Source organism: Mustela nivalis (genome assembly GCF_964662115.1).
Source record: "Mustela nivalis genome assembly, chromosome: 6".
NCBI lineage: Eukaryota > Metazoa > Chordata > Mammalia > Carnivora > Mustelidae > Mustela > Mustela nivalis.
The window spans coordinates 145,931,246-145,951,377 of NC_139025.1; the positions used below are offsets into that span (position 1 = coordinate 145,931,246).

The 20,132-nt window shown below is 48.5% G+C and overlaps 1 protein-coding gene across 1 annotated transcript in view; it reads right to left on the minus strand.

The window, feature by feature from the left end:
• Positions 1–20,132, minus strand: part of SLCO3A1 (solute carrier organic anion transporter family member 3A1) — a gene marked incomplete at its 3' end in the record, with an annotated part of 267,159 nt that overhangs the window by 186,772 nt on the left and 60,255 nt on the right. Inside the window, exon 2 of the mRNA XM_082736521.1 lies at positions 16,335–16,800. Coding sequence (XP_082592647.1) covers positions 16,335–16,800 — 466 coding nt within the window. The remainder of the gene's footprint in view (positions 1–16,334; positions 16,801–20,132) is intronic.

Sequence of the window (20,132 nt, forward strand, 5' to 3'; positions counted from 1 at the left end):
CCTTCACAGGATATACTGTTCAGTGAAAAAGTTAGGTGGGAAAAAATGTATATAAGCGCTACTTTTTATAAAGAAAAGGGAGATATTAATATATAAGTGTATTTTGTTATATTTTTAAGACAGAAAAATAAAACTAAAAACTGGAAGAAAAATGGCTGTGTGTAAAGTGTAGGAGGGTAACGATGACAGGTTTGGGAGCCAGAATTCTTAGAACATTCCTACTTTGTAGATGTGACTTTAATACCACATCAATAGTTTACATAATTATCAAAATTACATCTTAAGTCATCTATAAAAAAAAAACCAAAAACAAAAATGGAACAAGTTTAATTGTTCAATGAATTGTTCATTGAACAATCATTGAATTGTTCATTGAACCAGCCATACATAGAAAAGCCATTATCAATGACCTTTAAACACAATAATTTACATATCCCTAAGAGGATATACCTTGATGACAAAAACTACAAAAAGAAAAAAAATCTGAAATTGTTTTTCAGTAATCATATAACACTTTTCCTGCTTTTCTCAAATTCAGGTAATGAAACAGGTGAAATGAGGAACTTACTCTTGACAGAATTACAAAAGACGGAATGACAGGATTTGAAGGTTCCCCACTATTTAGAGGTCATGACCATCAATGGCCCACAATCAGTGCCACAAAAGCCAGACCTTACAGGTCTCATTTAAAAAAATATACATCATCATTTAAGAAGTATGTCTTGCAAAAAAAAAAAAATTTTAATCCTGAATCTGAGCAGTCCTCTAGTGCTACTAACCAATTTACCAAAAAATCCAGGTGGGGGACAGAAGAACAAGTTAAAAAGCACCATCCGAACTGTACAAAACTGCAAGATAAATGAGTAATTCCATTCCTTTAACCTGGCAGGAAGAGAGAGAGAAAAACCTATAGATGAAAAGGGACCTAAGAGACAAGGCAACTAATTGCAAAGCATAGAGCTTTTTAGATCTAATTAAGTGGTTTTTTTTTTTAAATGAGACAACTGGAAAAACTTGAACACTAAGTATATATTTGTTAATATTAAGAAATTATCATTAGGGCTTAAAGGGAGACTGGGGGCAGGTACAGACAGAACAAGAAAGGCCCCGAGTTGGTCATAATTAGCAACGAGCATGCTGAGGTTCATTCAACTACCCTCGCTACTTCTGCCTGTTTTAAATTCTCCATAATAAAATTACCAATTATTCTACACAATCTCAGCTTTGGGCCAGACGCAATCAGTAGACACTATGGTTCAACTTTGGTCACTTCCTAAAAGATACAGACTAAACGATACAACTCTAAAATTCACCGTTTTATCCATTTATAAATGTACAGTTGAGGGGTGCTAACTGTATTCACACTGTTGCGTGGCAGCTTTTCAGAACTCTACCCTCTTACAGAACTGAAACTCCGCACCCACAAAACAGGCCCCCCAGGTGGTGGCCACCCCCCTTCTGTTCTTTGTGGGGTCCGACTCTCTCGTTACCTAAGTGGCATCCTACAGCGTTTGTCTTCTCGGTATTGGCTTCTTTCATTTAGCGTTACGTTCTCAAGGTTCCTCCGTGTCGTAGCCTGTGTCACAATTTTATTCCCTTTTTAAAGGCTGAATAATATCCTTTTGTGTGTGTACACCACATTTTGTTTATCTGTTTATTTCTCAGTGGACGTTTGGATCGCGTCCACCACTTGGCAAGGGTGAGGGGCAGTGCCCTGAACATCTGCGTGCCCTGTATTTCTGGCTCGTTAAGAGACCGCTTTCCGCTTGGGTGTCCTACGGTGGTGGCAGAGCTCAGGAAGTCCAAAATTCACCTCCTTAAATTTTCTCTCAAATTGGCTTTGTCACTAGTTCACCTGGTTCCTCCCCTTTCATCCCTTGGTTTAAAAGCTACCACCTCTCACTGATCATGGCTTCTGAAGGTCTCTGGTGCCCCCCACACACACACACACACATACCCCCAGTCCCTTCTTCTTTCCCCCTCAGTACTCCCAGGCCAGGTCCTCCCCCCCTCTCCCTGGGATGAGTGTGTCTGCCCTTGATGATTCAGCCCAATCCAACTTGTGTCCAGTTTGTCTCCGCATTGCCATAGCTCCAAAGCCGGTTCTGAACATTTACAAACCTGGAGAGAGGCATATTCTAGAACCTTTGTTCCAAAATTTCCAAAGCCTGTGCATGGAATTTAACTGAACGTCGTTATATGCCCAGTGAATAATGACAGTGTGGTTATGTATGTTAAAATGATGCATATGTTTAAGATAATAATACTGTATATTTTTGAGACACGTAAAATAACTTCTTTTTAACAAGTAGAGATGTGTTAAATTTATTTGTCTCCATATCATGGATGCGTTGATTTAACAAATTCTGAGAATTGACCATGTGTCAACCCAATGCAAGGTGTTGGGGGTACATGGATCAGACCTAGCACCAGTCCAGAAGAGAAGTAATAATGTCAGCAAACATTTATGGGGCACATCCTGTGGCCAGACACTGGGCATAGTTCTCTATGTGTATTATCTAGTGTGATTCTCAAAGCAGTTCTTTAAGTTTTATTGTCTGCATTTTATGGAAAGAAATTAGGACACAGGCATCGAGTAACTGGTCCAGTAAGAAACAGCAGGGGACCTGAGCCAAGGGGGTTCCTTCTCCAAGGGGTGTGTTCCTCTGCTTCCAGCCAGCTCTACCAGCAGCTGTCATAAAATCCAAGAGCTGGAAACACAGGGAGGGCAGGATGAGACACCAGGCTGATGGGAACCTACACATGCCTTTGTATATGTTGAGTTAGAAAATATTCACCAAATGTGCCCAGGGATATTTTACAAGTGTGAGTAGTGACTCAGTGCCTTTGCAAAGAGACACGCCATCTTCCAAGCCATCACTGCTGTTGGAGAAAGGAAACCACTTTGTGCATGTTCTCAGAACAGGGCCTTGTGGAAACTCCATTTTTCAGAGGCGGCGAATGCTGTTCCCTGATGTGAGGCATCATCTGGTCAAGGAAGTAACGTGAAAAAGCTTTTTGTCTTGGCTCAGAATGGGGAAGGTGAGGTCTCTGAACTGGCCGTCTGGATATGTGGGGGAAGCATTTTTTTTTTTTTAAAGATTATTTATTTGTTTGACAGAGAGAGATCACAAGTAGGCAGAGAGGCAGAGAGAGAGAGAGGAGGAAGCAGGCTCCCTGCTGAGCAGAGAGCCGGATGCGGGGCTCGATCCCAGGACTCTGAGATCATGACCTGAACCGAAGGCAGAGGCTTAACCCACTGAGCCACCCAGGTGCCCCACCTTCTTACCATTTGTGTCCCACCTGTGGCCTAGTGGGGGCAGAAGATCACGCCTGAATTGCACAGCAAAGCAAGCCAGCATGGCTCAGCCTAGGAGGGAAAAACCCCCAAGTCCAAGTTCTTCTTCTGGAAGAACAATGACCATACACCAACTAGAGGCTACAGAGCCCAGCACATGAACAAAACCATCTGGGCAGTGTCTGTCCCTTTACTACAGTGAGACTGTGAAAACATCCCATGTGGGGTTTTTTTTGTAGGAACAAGACTTTATGCATCTTAAAAATTCCCATAGAGAAGCCAGGCTCCGAGCACCCTACACCCAATTAACTTCCTTTAGCCTAGACACGGGTCAGCATTTCATACTTTATTGCAAAAATCAGGAGAAGTTCCAGGTACTTGGTATAGTGGGGGGCGGAGGGGGTGGAGAGAGGTGTGCGTAAATAATGTAGCAGAAGCTCCTGGCTGGCTCAGCTGGTTGAGTGTCTGACTCTTGGTTTCAGCTCAGGTCACGATCTCAGAATCCTGAGTTGAAGCCCCTCATTGGGCTCCACATTCAGTGTGGAGTCGGCTTGAGATTCTCCCCTTCCCTCTGCCCCTCCCCCACTCACATTCGCTCTCTATAATAAACAAAGTCTTTAAAAAGAAATAAGGAAGTAGTTTAATACTAAGTAGGGCATGCCTGGGGTCCCCCTTTTTTTTTTCTTATTTATTTTATTTTCAGCATTAACGGTCTTCATTGTTTTTGCACCACACCCAAGTGCTCCATGTGCTCCATAGGCCCTCTCCAATACCCACCACCTGGTTCCCCCAACCTCCCACCCCCCCTGCCCCTTTCAAAACCCTCAGATCGTTTTTCAGAGTCCACAGTCTCTCATGGTTCACCTCCCCTTCCAATTTCCCTCAACTCCCTTCTCCTCTCCAACTCTCCATGTCCTCCATGCTATTTGCTATGCTCCACAAATAAGTGAAACCATGTGATAATTGACTCTCTCTGCTTGACTTATTTCACTCAGCATAATCTCTTCCAGTCCCGTCCATGTTGCTACAAAAGTTGAGTATTCGTCCTTTCTGATGGAGGCATAATACTCCATAGTGTATATGGACCACATCTTCCTTATCCATTCGTCCGTTGAAGGGCATCTTGGTTCTTTCCACATTTTGGCGACCGTGGCCATTGCTGCTATAAACATTGGGGTACAGATGGCCCTTTTTTTTCCACTACTTCTGTATCTTTGGGGTAAATACCTGGGGTCCCCTCTTATTCACAACAGTTTCTGAGGATGAGGGAGGGGGGCATATAGCAGAAAACACACGGCCTTTGGGATAACGAAGACCAGAATTACCCTCTGGGCCTTGCCACTCACTAGCTGTAGGACCCTGAACATGCTGCCTCACCTCCCAGGCCTCAGGGAGAACAGCAACCTCTGTCTCCCTGGGCTTTCGAAGGCAGAGGCGTGAGACCACAGGCAGAGCACCCGTTCTCCGTCTGTTGTACAGCAAGGACACCAAACAAGAGTGAGCCTATCCAGTGTTGCTAACATCATTCTTCAAACCCACAGGTCCTTGACGCACTTGTCTAAGCAAGCAGACAGCTGTTAAATTTTCTTTGTGACCACAATGACTCCTAAAATTAAACACTTGCTCACAACCTACCAATGAGGTTGATACTGAGACATAAAAGCACCGATGCAGGAGACATTTTGTTGTTGATGTACCCCATGGCTTTCAAATCTTGTCCTCGGCCCCAGATTCACGGCTAGTAATGCCTTCTCCAGACAATCCAGTGGATCCAGTGGGATCGAGGCAAGGTTCCTTGCCCCCCTGCCCCACCCCTGATACCAATGTACAGGCCAGGATAGGTGAAATAATCTGGATCTAATAATAGACACCAATGGGTTTCAAAGGTTCTAAGTGTCCATAGACAATTATAGAATCTATCAGATCCCTGCTGTGCTAATGAGGCGTCTTGCTGGGAATCCAAATTCCCTTTGTAAACTCCATTAGCAACGCACAAGGCAGGTGGGCAAACATGAATGTTCTTATGGTAATCATGACTGGGGCAGAAAGGGAGGCACTGGGAAACCACATCCATGGTGCTTCGTGCTTAGAACACTAGAAGAAGAGAGAAGCAGGGCACCTGGGTGACTCAGTGGGTTAAACCTCTGCCTTTGGCTCAGGTCATGATCTCAGGGTCCTAGGATTGAGCCCTGCATTGGGTTCTCCAATCAGCGGGGAGCCTGCTTCCCCGCTCTCTCTGCCTGCCTCTCTGCCTGCTTGTGATCTCTGTCAAATAAATAAATAAAATCTTAAAAAAAAAAAAAAAGGAGAGAAACATCATCTCTCCCCCAAGCCCTGTCCCCCACCGTCCCACACCTGACACAGGAGGCATGGGAACTGGTAAAGACAGAATGCAGCAACTATCCCAAAAAGCGAGGGAGGAAACGTGTCGCCCATACAAATTCCACCAAGTTCATCAACGTCCCCAGATGATTTTCCGGGGTCCCTCACAACTTTTTGCCTACTTATCTGTTTGTTTAGAACCACCCCCGAGGGAATTGTTCTCAGTAAGAACACATGGAAAGTTTTGACTTTGAGAGTTCAGATTCCATTAATGAACAAAGTGCATTTTTAAAATGTTTTTGCTTTTAGGGCAAAAAAAAAAAAAAAAAAAAAGTTGATTTTCTTCTCTGTGCATCAGTTCAAATCAGCACAGAAAATCTGCTGAATATTACCCCAAACACCCACAGTTAGGCTGAGAGAAGGGATGGAAAATTTTAGCCCCAAAGGAACTTTTTTTTGGAGAGGGGAGAGGTAAAAGGGGAGGCACAGGAGGAGAAGGGCTGAGAGGGTGTCTCCAGAGGCCCTGGGAACACATTCTGACTTTTCACCCACATTGCCTGAGCGAGGCTCCAAATGCTTCCTGTTGGAAGCAAAGGGGCTCCCCGGGGAGCAGATCAAGTTGACAGCTGACACTGAACAACATTCCATCTGTCACTCTGCACAGCCCATCACCTCAGCTCTCTTGATTTCTCTTACCTCAAGTTGCCCATCATCAGGGTCTGCCCCACATAAGGACTCTGGGTGATCTTAACCTTTTCTGGGTCACGAACCTCCTGGGGAAGCCAACGAAAACCTCCCCCCAAGAGTATACCTCCGTAGAATTTTAGAAGGTCGCGGATCCCTCCCCGAAAGCACATCTGGGAACCTTTCATTTCAAGCAGCCCAGTTTAGTAGCCCTCTAGTCCCCCTATACGTCTTCACACTCTTAAGGCAAATTCCAGAACTCCAACTCTGAAGACTACACCTGAGCTTTTTTGTGGGTTTTTTTGGTTTTTAGAAGGAATGATCATGAGCCACTAATTCTTTGGTGTGTTCAGATTTTCATCTGCATGCAAGCAAATCAGGCACATGCACGGAAACACACACACACACACACACACACAGCTTGACGGAAATGAAACAGCAAAGCCGGGTCACAAATGGAGTATACTCATTGAGCGTCTTTGCCCCCGACAAGATGGGCCATTCCAGGGATTTAAAGCAGCTTCGGCAATTGGGGTCAGGAAAGGACCCAGGTTGGTTATGTGCCTTCCATTCAAAAAACAGCACCACTGACTAGGGAACGGACATGCTGGCCACTCTCCTGCCCACATACACGATTTGCCAGTAAACGCTTCCTGCTCCTGCACAGGGCCTGCCTGCCAACAGGTTATTTTTAAGTGTTTTGCTTAGGTGGTTATGGAGAATGTGGAAGGGGCATCCATTTCGGGCCTCTAGGTCCCTTTCCTGTCACTTAAGTGCTATGAAATAATGAAATGGAAAACTGAATCAGAACTTCCAACCTAAATCCCCACCCAATTTTTTTTTTTTTAAAATGTATTGGGTCAGGAGTTCTGTTCTTCAGTATACCATGGGTGAACACCTTGGTATCAGAAAAGAGCTGGCTCTGTGATCAGAAGACAATAGCCCAAAGGCGTTTCCTTGCCCAGGAACACTAGCCCCATGGGAAGGTGCATGGTCAAACATTAAGAAAAAAGCAATCCATCCAACTCTTCCTTGACCTGCCAGGGGATCCATGCCTGTGGACTGTAAAGGTTATAAAGGACAATTCATGTGTTCAAGTCACTGAGATTCCAAGGGCTAGAAGCTTGCTTCAGGCATAGCTGGATCCAGGGAGTCCTCCTGCCTTCTCTTCTGCCCCTGAATCTACCTTCCTTTGTGCGGTCCTCACTCCTACATCCAGATCTCTGCCCATGGCAGCAAAGACAGGCATCAGGGTCTCTGCATTTTGAGAGCTTACAGCTAGCAGTCTTGGAAATGACAGTGACTTCTGTCTGAGTCCACTTGCGAAACCTCACAGCAGACTCTGGTTGTCACGCTCCTTGGGCCCATCCTTGCATAGAAGAGACCTTCTCTGTGTCCTGGTCAGCCATCCCTGAACCACAGGATCATGTCTGCAGCTCTCAAGAACCCCCCTTGGGGAAAGGCAATGTTTCCTCACAAAAACATGCAGGATGAGGCAAAAAGCAAACATCCACAACGACGACTCTTCCATGAGGCATTTCAACACAAGAGTCTTCCAGCTCTGAAAAGCTCGCTTGAAGAAGAACGCCATCAACCCTTGAGGCCAGTGTTAATGGCAGCAAATCCCAGCCCCCCACAGAAACCAAAGCCTTCACACAGCTGTTCTGAGTGGTGTGGAGAGGAGATACAGAAAGGATTATCTAGGTTAGAAAGAAGTTATAAAGTCTACAAATAAGGTAAAGAACATGCACGCTATTCAGGAAAATAGCGCAGAACCTTTTATAGTTAACAACAATGCCTGTGGCACAGCTGAAAAGCAAAATGAAATGAATCTGCTTTCACTGGTCAGGTGCAGTAAGAGGCTGGTACAGAAATAAGGAGCCTTTGATGGCGGAAGAAAAGACAACCCTTCCCCCCACCCCACCCCGAGCAGCCTTCATCTTCCCCGTGATTCTTCTCTGGGTCTGTCTGAGCCTAAAACCTCTGGTCTAACATCTGGTCCATCCACCACTTGAATGCTGGGTTCTAACATCTCTTAGCAGAGATGCTCACACGCAGAAAACAACTGCAGCCCCCAACCAGCTCCAAATGGTACTCACTTCTGCATTCCGACCCTCCCTTCAGGAGCCTGAGCACGACTTGTCCACAGCCAGACAACGCTCAGTTTGGAGAAATAGTTCCATTTCTTACCCACTCTGGGATTCCCATTCTTAGAAGGCACAGCCTGGGCCACAAAGGCACCCCGAGAGGCCCAGCAGCAGGCGCTTGCTCCGCTCTGTCCCGTTCTACCACTGGGTCCTGTACTCATACCAGAGCCTCCGTCCCCTTCGCCGACCCAACGCCCATATCCCTTGCAATCCCAGGAGAGGACACCGTCTGTTCTGGCTCCCGGCCGGCCTGAAGCCTCTTTCAAGCCCTGCTTCTGCCTCACTTATTTCTGTTCTGGAAAAAGTCAGTGCAAGCCCAAAGGGCCGCTTCTCCAGCTCACATTGAATCATCCGCACTCACCTGAACTTTTCAAGCTTTCAGCAGATACGGATGCGGCTATTGCCAAAAAGATGCTCACCACGCACAGGCCCAAGGAGCACATTCTAGCATTTCTAGATTAATGAAATACCCTGCAGTTATCTTGATGATAAATTTTATATCTAAGTGCTGTATCGGTAAGTTTACAATATGTCAGCTGGAACTGGATTTGCATATAGTAGGGCCTTCACTAAAAATATACACAAAACAAGGCTGGAATTAAATACGCCTCAATATGGGCAAGAATTTTTTATAGGTACCTGGAACGGAAATTATTTCTTATTCTATTTTGGTTTTTCTCAGTTTTACTAAAATGAGAATACATTCTTTGAAGAACAGAGACAGTATTAAGAAGCCAAGTAGGAAGCATGGAGATGAAACCCAGAGAGGTAAGCTGAACCTCACGTCGCGGCCATGGCTAGGGTCCGCAGGCTAGGGCGCCCCTGACTTACCACAGACCAGACCACCCGCCGCCTGGGGCCCTGCGGCACTTTACACCTGTTGAGATGAGCCACAGGAAGGGTCTGTAGACAAAGAAGAGCCCTGCCGATTTAATTCAGGACTGAAGAGGTTGCTATTTTTAGATCTACGAGGCAGATTACGTCCCAAGCTGAAAACCAGGATCTGACTACCCTTTGTCAAGAGACCTGCCAGTGTGTTTCTGTAAGTCACTTACTCCCACCGGCCCTTCTGCACCTGGAGAGGACAGGATCATACAAATGAACAGGACCATGTTTATCAATCTCCACCATGAAACCCAATGCAAAGGATACCAAGGCAAAGCCTTGCCAGGTAGATCCCGGCCTCATTTTACTGCTAAGGAAACAGGCTCAAGTCAACGAGAAAGGTGTCCAAAACCCTGGTGGCAGGTCCGTGGCGGAGCCAGATTTGAATCTCGAAACTGTCAGACTCCAGAGCCCACACTGGGAGTCTTGCCCAAGGTCACGCCAGCAGGGAGTGCAGAAGTGATTCCATGAACCACAGGGCATGAATTACGAGCCGCTGAAAATGAACGAGACGCTTCTAGCAGCCCAGGCAATATGGAAGCACCCGGTGAGAGCCACACACGTGTTTCCCAGCGTGTTGCTAGAACACACGGAAAATGGCATGGGACCAGCAGCTGGGGAGAGGGGGTGGAACGCGGCCAAAACCGAGTGACCAGCTTTACAGCGTCATTTATCTTAGAAAAAGAAATTAATGATACAGATATCAATAAAGTTGCAAGAATATAATGGACGATGCTTGCTGCCACGAGGGAGAGCTTTTTAATCATTTCTTCAGATGAACTACAGTCACACTGTATTTATTTGATCCAAACCCGACCTACTCTCTTTGGAGAGTTAAAACACATTTTACCCAATGTCACGTTACAATAAAAACTCATCAGAAAGCAAAAGAACTCTGAGCTCCCAGGGCTCTGCCGCGAAGGTGGGCTCACTCTGGGGGCTGGCTGGTACCATAGTGACCTTTGTACTAAAACACTCGGCAGATGAAATCGGAGAATAATTCTCTTTGCATCAGCTAGAACACAGAGGGCTGCCCTGGGTTTCAATACAAGTGATAAAGAAAACAGGACCCATTGGTGCCTAATGTGTGTGCCGGCCGACTTGGGAGCCACTGCTGGGTGTACTGGGGCATCCTGCAAGGGTCCCATTATCCCTGGAATGCAGAGGGAAGCCTTCTAGAAGAGTCGGCTCTTCCTCTAGCCGGCTTCCATTCAACGGAAGACTTCTCTCAGCCCCAAAACCCTCTTCCTTGTATGCACACACGTGTGCACACGTGCATTGCTCCTGCCTGTGTGTCTGCCAAACACACACGACTCAGAATGATCTGGTTTCATCTGGACTCCATTCTGCATTTTGAAGACCTCATGGACATGTAATAAGGTTGCACTGAACTAGACACACACACACATATACCTACAAACGAGTGCACAGAACACTGGTAAAATCTGGATAAATTCCATGGATTGTGCCAATGTTAATATCCTTGTTTCGATGTTATGCTACAGTTTCAATGTTTACTACAGTTAGGTGCAACGTTACCACTGGGGCAAAGTGGATGAAGGTATGGGGGACTTCCTTGCTTTTTGCAACAATCTGGGATTCTAGCATTATCCTAAATTAAGTTTTAGGAAAAAAATATCTGCATCTTCAAAAAATTTTAGGCACCTATAAACAAACAGGTAAGACACAACAATGCAGTTCCTTACAGAAAGATTAGGACAGAAGATCCAAGAGTCTTAATAATAATTAATTTTTTAAAAAGAGGAAAAAAGGAAGATGCAAGAGTCTTAAGTCTGGCACTGGCCCCCTCGGCACCAGTTATGGGCTAAATCAGGTGTCTCCCCCTCCCCCCGCCCAAAATTCTTAGGTTGAAGCACCAACCTCCAGGACCTCAGCACATGACCATTTGGAGACAGGGTCTGGGGGAGGAAATAAGGTAAAACGAGGTCCTATGGGTGAGGCCCAATCCACTCTGACTGGTGTCCTTAAAAGGAGGAAGCCAGGACACAAAGACCCCAGGGATGGGTGCACACAGAGCACAGACTCTGAAGGCAGCAGGAGGAGCCCGGGCCATGTGCAAGCCAAGGAGAGAGGCCTCAGAGGAAACCGACTCTCCTGATACCTGGGATCTTGGATTCTCAGCTGTGGTGCTGTGTTAGGACAGACTTAAACTAATACAGTACGCATGTCCCACTCGCCCCATTCATCTGGCTTTGTCCCCCTGGTCCTGAGCTCCCCAGCCCACAGCACCCAGCTTTAAGAGGGAAACAGTGGTTCTCAAGTGTGGCAGGAAACCACATCAAGTAAGGAACGAAGGCCCCCGCACAGAGGAGCTAAGTAGAGGTGCCCCCGCTCTACCCATGCGAGGCTGGTGCGCGCTGTCTGTGGATTTATCACAACACGGCAGACAGAACGCAAGTTTTCGGGGTGAGAACCAGAAGCAGCGTGTGGGAAGCTGTGAGGAGCCAGATTTCGAACACGACAGGAGCACAATCACCTAAGGGCCATCGTGATTCAAGAAGGGAATGTAGAGCCAGGTGAGGGGAGGGCCCTTGCCGTGCTGGAGACAGGGAAGCGGAAGGCAGAGCACGCCAGCCGCCCCTGCCTGAGAAGGGTCAGCTCTAATCCGCACCCACCTCTGCCCAGAGCAGGAGGAGCTCCAGACCCCACCCTGTACGGTTAGCCTGGGCCACCGTCCCCTCTCCCCCCTCTTCCCACAGCTCAGGCTGGGGCACCCACTCCCGATTCCAACCCCACCCCTTCCCCCCAGTGGCTGGGAGGCACCCTGCGTTCTTCCTGCCCTGCTGGCTCCTGTGACTTATTTCCTGAAGCCTTCAAGCCATCTGACGCAATGCCCTGACTTGCACTTGAACCCCTAGACCATCCATCGGCCCTGTCCCCACAACCCCAGCCTGGTGACAGATCCCAGACGTAAATGGGAAAAACCCCACTCTCAGACCGAGAGTCCAGCTCCACTCAGCTAAGTTAGCCCAGGCAAGTCCCTGAACCTCTCAGAATCCGTGTCCCTGTCTGCCTCATTCACAACAGCGAACACTTATGTCCAACAATCGAGGGCATTAAACAGGACTGCAGAAGTCCACAGGAGAATGTTACGTGTGCAACCGTAACACCACAGAATATTAAGGAACGCGGGACAGTGCATCAAATACGGAGAGACGTTTGTTATAAACACATTTTTAAAGATTATTTACTTGGGAGGGGGGGAAAGAAAGGGCACAAACACGAGTGAGTGTGGGAGACGGGGTGGGGGTGGGGAGAGAATCCCAAGCAGACTCCCCACGGAGTGTGGAGCCCAGCGTGGGTCTCAGTCTCAGGACCCCAAGATCATGACCTGAGCCAAAACCAAGAGTCAGACGCTTAACCAACTGCACCACCCTGGTGCCTCCTGAACATTTTTGGTAGAAAAGCACACCAATGCAGGGGAAAAAAAAAAAAAAAAAAAAAAAAAAGACATTCTATAATCATAAAGCTAAGAGCAGTGATTCTATAATTCTTTCTTAATACTTCCAAAGTTGTCAACAGGGAGCATGTCACACTTTTTAACTAGGAATAAAGTTATTAAAAAAAAAATCACTACCACTCTCATTTCACCTTTTTCTCCTCAAAGAGAATGAGGTTACAATCCACTGACCCAGGAACCTAAGGAAGGACACAGGGAGTCCATTACATTATCCGACTTACCCTTGCCTACACTATGACTGGCCGGGTTTTGAACTTGGAAGAACAGAACAGCTAAGAAAATGGATTTCGTGGAAGGTCACATCATGGGCCAGAGGCTCCCTGAGGAGACTCCCAAAGGGGTTGACTCCTGAGCCCCGGTCATGCCTCGCATCAAACGGCCTCCACTGCCACGCTGCCCCACCCGTCCCACGGGCAAGAAAGAGCGCCACGTGCCTCCCACAGGTCACTGTCTAGCTGCTCCGTGAGGCTTGACTCCACGCTGTACGGGACTGAAAAGCCTGCCAGCAGAGCCGTGTTCCCACTCAGCCGGTTTTGTCCCCTGGTAATGAGCTCCCTTGGCTCCCTCCCGGGCTGGAAAGGGGCCGCTGCAGACCGGTGCCAGCCAGAAAAGCCCCTTGTGAAGGGCCCATCAAGGAATTCGGGAGCTTGGCAGATGGTTAGGCCACAACCGTCCAAAGCAAACAGTCACTCCAGTGGACAATATCGGCTTGACTGGAGATGGAAGGCTTCCATCCCCCCCACCCCCATCACAGGATCCATGACACGGCCTCCCAGAAGCACACACACCCCAGGACTGGGGACTCCGGGCACACACACGCTAGGGGCAGGTCTGGTCACCAACAGCCTGTGGCCAAGCCCGCATGGTCCTCATCCCACTTCCCTGTGGACACCCAGAAAAGAGGATCAGCTGTGAACAAGTCTGTGGCTTACAGAGACCGTATTTATCATCTTCTCCATCTCCAATCCGCACTCGCATTTTAGGCATCGGACCAGATGGCCGGCTGTGGGCCTCTCACTCCTCACCAGCTTCACAGGAGCTGGAAGCAGGGGACACATGCTACTGCACCCCAGGAGGTACCCATCCCCACAGTCCCCGCGCCGGTCCCTTCAGACCTCTTTCCTCTCTGCAGGCAATAAAGAAGGCTGTCATTCATCAGTACCATTCAGTGGGTTCCGCCATAGACTTCCCGAAGTTTCAAGCAGCTTCGGGAACTAGCTCTCTGTTAGAAGGGATAAATGCTAAAAGAGTCTCGTGATCACAAGCATGTTTTTTTTATGTCCCGTATGATAAATGAATGAACCAATGAACCAGTTACATACACTCTGCACATACTGTGGTCTTCTTAAAATGTTTCTGGAGAATCCCAAGCATGCATGGGATAGTAAGACCACCTATTGAGGCCTCTCTCCCAGAAGGCTTCAACTCTTTCCTGCTCCCTGTCAACACAGACCCATGAAACCAGTTCAGAGACTCAGAGAGGCCATCTCCATAGCCATGTGCTGTCATGTTTTGGAATATGCCAGATGGACCAGTGCCAAAAGGTCCATGCATCATGCATCACACAAATAGACACTTCCAACTCCACCTAACTACCACAGAAGAAAAAAAAAAAAAATGGTGTCCAGGTAGAAATTCACCGGGAACATTCTTCTTTACAAAGACTCACAGTAAATCCCATGGCCTCAGAACTGGAGAAGGCCCTCTCTCTTGAATGGGGGCCCTACTGCCCTTGCCGCCACCTGCCCCACACAAAACCAGAGCGCCTCCTCCCCCTAAAGCTTTGCACACACAAACCAGGTGCCATCCAACTGCAGGAAAAGACCATGACCTTACTCAGCAGGGAAGATTTCTAGAAAAGGGTTCTGGGCCTGGTGCCCCAGAGGAAGGATTCTGGAGGGAAATTTTTCCATTGGATTCCATCATCAGAGACAGGAACTCAGATCTTCGTTTTCCACTTCCTTTTCTGTGGTTTATCTATTTGCTGTGATGGATACCAGAAAACAGCTCTCCCTGGGTCTTAGGGAGATATCGGTCAAGTCCAAGACCAGTGGTCTGGCTGGACCTCAGGAGGCTACCTGGCTAGATGCTATAGCCCGTGTCCTACTCTGCATCAAATCACGTGGAGGGGCTGCTGCTCAAGTTTTAGGAAGAACGAAACATAAATGATGTCCTTAGTACCTACAGAACCCACCCTAACCACATGGAGGAGGGTCTGGCCATCTTCAACCTGGAAGATCATCTCTATGTCACGTTCCATGCCATAGTGGAAGTTAAGTCACGACCAGGTTGCGTGTGCTCTACCCCTGGGTCAAGAGACACACTCTCCACCTTTCTCACCCTGAGCCTGTCCTCAAAGAACAGAAACCTACATTTGCAATCTATTTGCCCAACAAAAGCATGTACTCCACAGCTGGGACAGAAAGCCACCGAGGAAAGCCGGCATGAAGTGTGTAACTATTCCAAGCCCTCCTAGCACAGAAACCTTAGGCAGTGCATGCTGGAAGCTGAACTGGTACAAAACTTTAGGTCACACTCTGTTCAAGTTCTAGTTTTTCCTAAACCTTTGCATGGTAATTAACAGTGCTGCAGGAAGCAAAAAGTTTCCACAGGAAAAGGTAATTCTTCCAAGCTTATCCCTCAGTGAATGGGGATAGCTCTTAACGATCCAACGGTCCAGCTGTTTGTGGGAGGCCAAATCACCCTTCGTGAACAAGGGATGGAGACGCTCGGGAGGCTCTCGCCCTACAAATGGCCATGCCACAGTGCCCCAAAACAGTGATGGAGGACCCCTGTCTCATGTAAGAAAAACTCTAAATTCGTGGCTGCTTAACCTTAGACCCGGTGAAAGGTTCCATCTTGCCAGTACAAAATGTCAGAAGCAAGGACGCAAAGTTATTTTTTTTAAAAACTTACACAGACCTTATTTCTTTCTAGACATCCAGCTCCTGTATATACCCTCATTGCAGAATGACCAGAAGTGATCAACTTTGAATGACACACCAAATGCTGAGAAGACAATCATCTCTCTCCCCCTTTGAACTTCAGCAGGACAATGACCAGAAGATCATTTCGATTATTAAAAACTGGGGTTTCCAAGGTGCAGATCCCAAGTATGTCCTGGTGGCTAATGCCAGAGAGCTCCAAGTCCACACACGTGTGAAAAGCAGGTGAAAACACGTGATACCCCTCCTGACCGTGTCTTCCCATTCATTGCTTCTTAAGGATCTAGCAAAGCCAACCTCCAATTCTACGGTGCATCGAAATCACCTGGACAGCCTGGAAAACAATCCATGCCCGCCCAGGCAGGACCCAACTGCACTGGATTTTCTTGGGGGTACAATCAGGTATCCCCATTTTTCAAAGCCCCCACACCGCAAGCTCCCACAGACGTGCAGCCCAGTCTGAGAACCATAAACATTCACGTGCGCACCTTGCCTTCCTCGGTCAAGGCAAGTTACTAACAAGGGAGCGCGCAGCCCAGGGACGCGCACCCGCACACCGCCGTAGCTCCTACCTATGTAGAGCGAGGAGTCCTTCCTCCGCACGTGGTCGTCGATGTAGGAGACGCCCAGAGGCTGCACGGGGGTAGCACCGATGCCCAGGAGCACCTGGGCCCCAATGAGCAGCAAGTACATCATGTTGGTGGCGGTTCGGCTGCGGCAGATGAGGTCCGGGTCGGGGCCCTGGTCGCCACCCGAGCCGTTGGCGGCGCAGACGTCGCGGCCCTCGGCGCCCCAGCGGATCTCGCCCGCCTCGTACTTGTACTGGTGGGTCAGGAACTCCGGCAGCGCCGACAGCAGCGCGCCCAGGGCCATGACGATGCCGCCGCAGCCGATGAGGCGCGGCCGGTGCCCGCGCGCCCCGAAGTAGCTCACGAAGAGGATGAGCGCCAGGTTCCCGATCTCGAAGCTGCTGGCGATCACGCCCACGTCCGCGCTCTGCAGGTTGAACCTCCGCTCCAGGGTGGTCAGGACGCTCACCTGCGGGGTGCAAAAGGAAATCTCAAGGCCAGTGCTAGCGCACGCCACCCAAGAAGCAGCCCCCTCCGGCCTCGCGGGGCGCCTGCGAGCAGGCCCTGGCCCCTCCGCAGTGTTTCTGGGAGGCAAACGACACCTGCGACAACCGACTTAAACCCGAAGAGTCCGAAAAATATTTACTTAGTAGGATAACTAATTCGACGGCTGAAGAATTAACTTCCCCGCTGGCAAGGAAGTTTTTTCTTGGCACCTGTTTCCATCCTGAAAGGTTCTGCCTGTATTTGGGAAACACAACTGCCCTTCCCCACACGTGGCCACCATCCCGTGCTCCTGGGCAAGCCCTAAGTCCATTTTCACCGGCTCCCAAACTATACCCTATTTAGAAACTCCATGCCTGGGGGGTGCAGGGGTGGGGGGAGGGCTGGGGGCTTTTTACTAGGACGTTAGCAAATCCTACCTGAAGAAAACAAAACAAAGCCCTAGTTGGCAAAATGGACATGCTGGATTAGCTCACTGGGACAATCATTAGCTCCAGTTACCTCTGGAAATTTCCCACATACATTTCCCTAGAGGCCTTCAAATAAATATGACTTGGACTGTTCTATGCCCTGCTGCCCTGCTAATGTCCTCTGATGGAATATTTTTAAGACTTTCCCCACCTCTGTACTCTAGTCTGACCTTCACCTGTTTTACACATAGTAAACCTCCACAGTGGCTTGGCAATGCCCCACCCCCCGACATACACACACAGAAAAGTGAGGACACCTGGCCTCAAGATGCAACCTAGCAGACAGATACATAACACAGCTACAATTCAAGTCCCTGGATATTACCTTCACGCTACAGCCATCACAGGAGCAGGGTCAACAGGAGACGCATTATTTTAGGGCTTTTGAGCTGGGGGGGGGGGGTGCAAATGGCCCTGCCTCCTGCTGTTTGTAGGTTCCACATGGGGTATTATCAGTGAGAGTCCCTGTCTTCATGGGAGGTTGGATAGACCTAGCTGGGCAAGGAAGTACACTCCAGGCTAAAGAACAGTGAGCAAAAGTTGGTGGCATGATTTAATAAAGGAGTGGAAAATGGTTGGAAAGGTGGACTGGTGACAGATTCTAGAGAGCCACAGATGCCACCCTAAAGAAATCAGCCAATCCCGTGCAGTGTGGTGGAAAAAATGCAGCGCACGAAGAGAGGAACACCTGGTTTGAATCCCAGCTATTACTCCCTTAATTAGCTCTATGATTTCGGTCAAGTTACTTCATCTGTCCAAGCTTTGATTTCTTAGTGAAGCAGGAACAGGAACATCAACCCAGAAGTGTGTACATGAGGGTTGAAAATAATGAAAGGTCCGCTAGCAGACAGCAGCCTTTCCACACCTGGCAGGAGAGCCTAGGGAGAGGAAGCAAAGCAGTGGGGTGCAGAGCCAGGACTCCAGGGCCAGAACATCTGGGGCCATCCTGATTCTGAGACCTTGGGCAATTCACCTTATGCTTTCATTTTCCCGTCTATAAAATGGGGACAGGAAAATATAGGGTTAAGTGCTGTAAAGGGCTATCTATACTACTGTCTCTTATCTATGGGCATCGGGCAACATCAAAGCAGAAGAGAGGATGCTAGGTGTGGCCATCGTGTGCCAAATGGGCCACAAAAGAATGGAGAGAGGAATGCCAGCAAACCATTAACGAGGAGAGAGGAAAGGCAAAGTCAGTAAAGTGGCAAGAGAGATGGACGGGAGAATTTGAGAGGCTTGCAGGGGCAGACTTCTCTCTCCGAGACACTCTGGGCTGCAGGCTGCTAAGGACTGGGAGGAATGAGAGTTCTGTGGATCTCGCCTTCCACCAAACATATGAACACGTGCCCCACTGCCCAACTGCACGCATCCACAGCCTCTGGCCATACCAGAGGCTATAGCCACCCAGCTATACCCGTAAGGATCAGCAGGTCTCTGTGCACCTTATGAAAAAGAGTAGCCCAGGGATTCTCTCCAACCTCATCTTCAACCCCACAGGTTCAAACAGCCTTCTTCAACCCAGGGCTTCTCAAAGCTACCTTCAGACTAGAAACACTTGGAAACGCTTAAGAGTTCAGATGCCCAGTCCCGCCCTGAGCTTCTGACTGAGCAGGTCTTGGGAGCAGCCTGGGATTTCGTGACAGTCCCCAGGTGACTCAGCCCAGGGTCAGCAGCGTGGCAGTAATGCAATGCCACCCACTATGATGGTCTGTCCTTTGGCACTGGCCCCGGGGTTGGCGGGGGTTGAGCTCGGTAGAGCAGTGTTCTGATACTGGTATTGGCCACAGGACATCTGCATCCCCACTCTTGCCCACAGTCTGATTCTGACTCCCATTCCCACTGCACTTCCTAACCAAGACAACGCCAGCTCGCAACTCAGTGGGCCCCCATTGTGTAGCTAGTTTAGTTCTCAAACACCAAGTATTTGCAATTGACGAGAAATGAAATTTATTAGCCGGTCTGGTCTCATTATAATAGGGAAAGCTGTGTGGGTGTGCAGAAACCGACAGTCTGTCTGCCTGGGAGGTTGGGGGGCTCCAAAAGGCTTCACCCCAACCTTTGTGCTGAACCTTGGTGCAGGAAAGGAGCCGGAACACATCCAGACACTAGAGTGCCCTCGTGCCTGGTGAGTCTGCAGCCTGGTGACCCCCATGACGGGAGTCAAGGACAACAGACGTGGGAGGGCAGCAGGTGGGAAGGTTTGGAGCAAAAGCTCTTTTTCTCTCCCGCCACAAGGCTTAATGACATAAATATTAGGCGGCATATCTGAAACAAGACAACAGCAGTTTCAGCAGGTGTGACCTGTCATAAAATATCACACAGGTGTGGACATTTATGATGACAGATAAGGATGGTGGGGATGGAGACAGCTGTAGGCAAAACAAAAAACTAATCAGCTCTTCTAGAGAGCTGGTGTCCGCGCCTGCAGCCACTCGTCCTGCCTCAAGCCTGGTCTTTGGAAAACCCACAAGGGATGACGGGACATGGAACGGTCCTCACCTCCTTGACCTGTGGCCTCTGAATGAAGCCTTAGGCCCTGCGAACCTCCTGAAAAGACGCTTTGTGGATCAATTAGATCAGAGGCTAAGGTCTTCACTCACTTAAAACACAATTTTGAGAAGATGAACTAATTAAGTATGCATGAGGCCATAAAACCCACTTGTGGCTTTTATGTGGCAGTGAACAATCCAGCGACGAGAAATACTGTGTGCTAAAGGGAACGACTGTCTTTACTTAATGGGCAACAGAACTGATGGCAAATGTCTTGGTAATTAGGGACGAAGGAACCGTAACTCCAGGAGGAAAAGGAAAGTGTCCTTACCCTGTG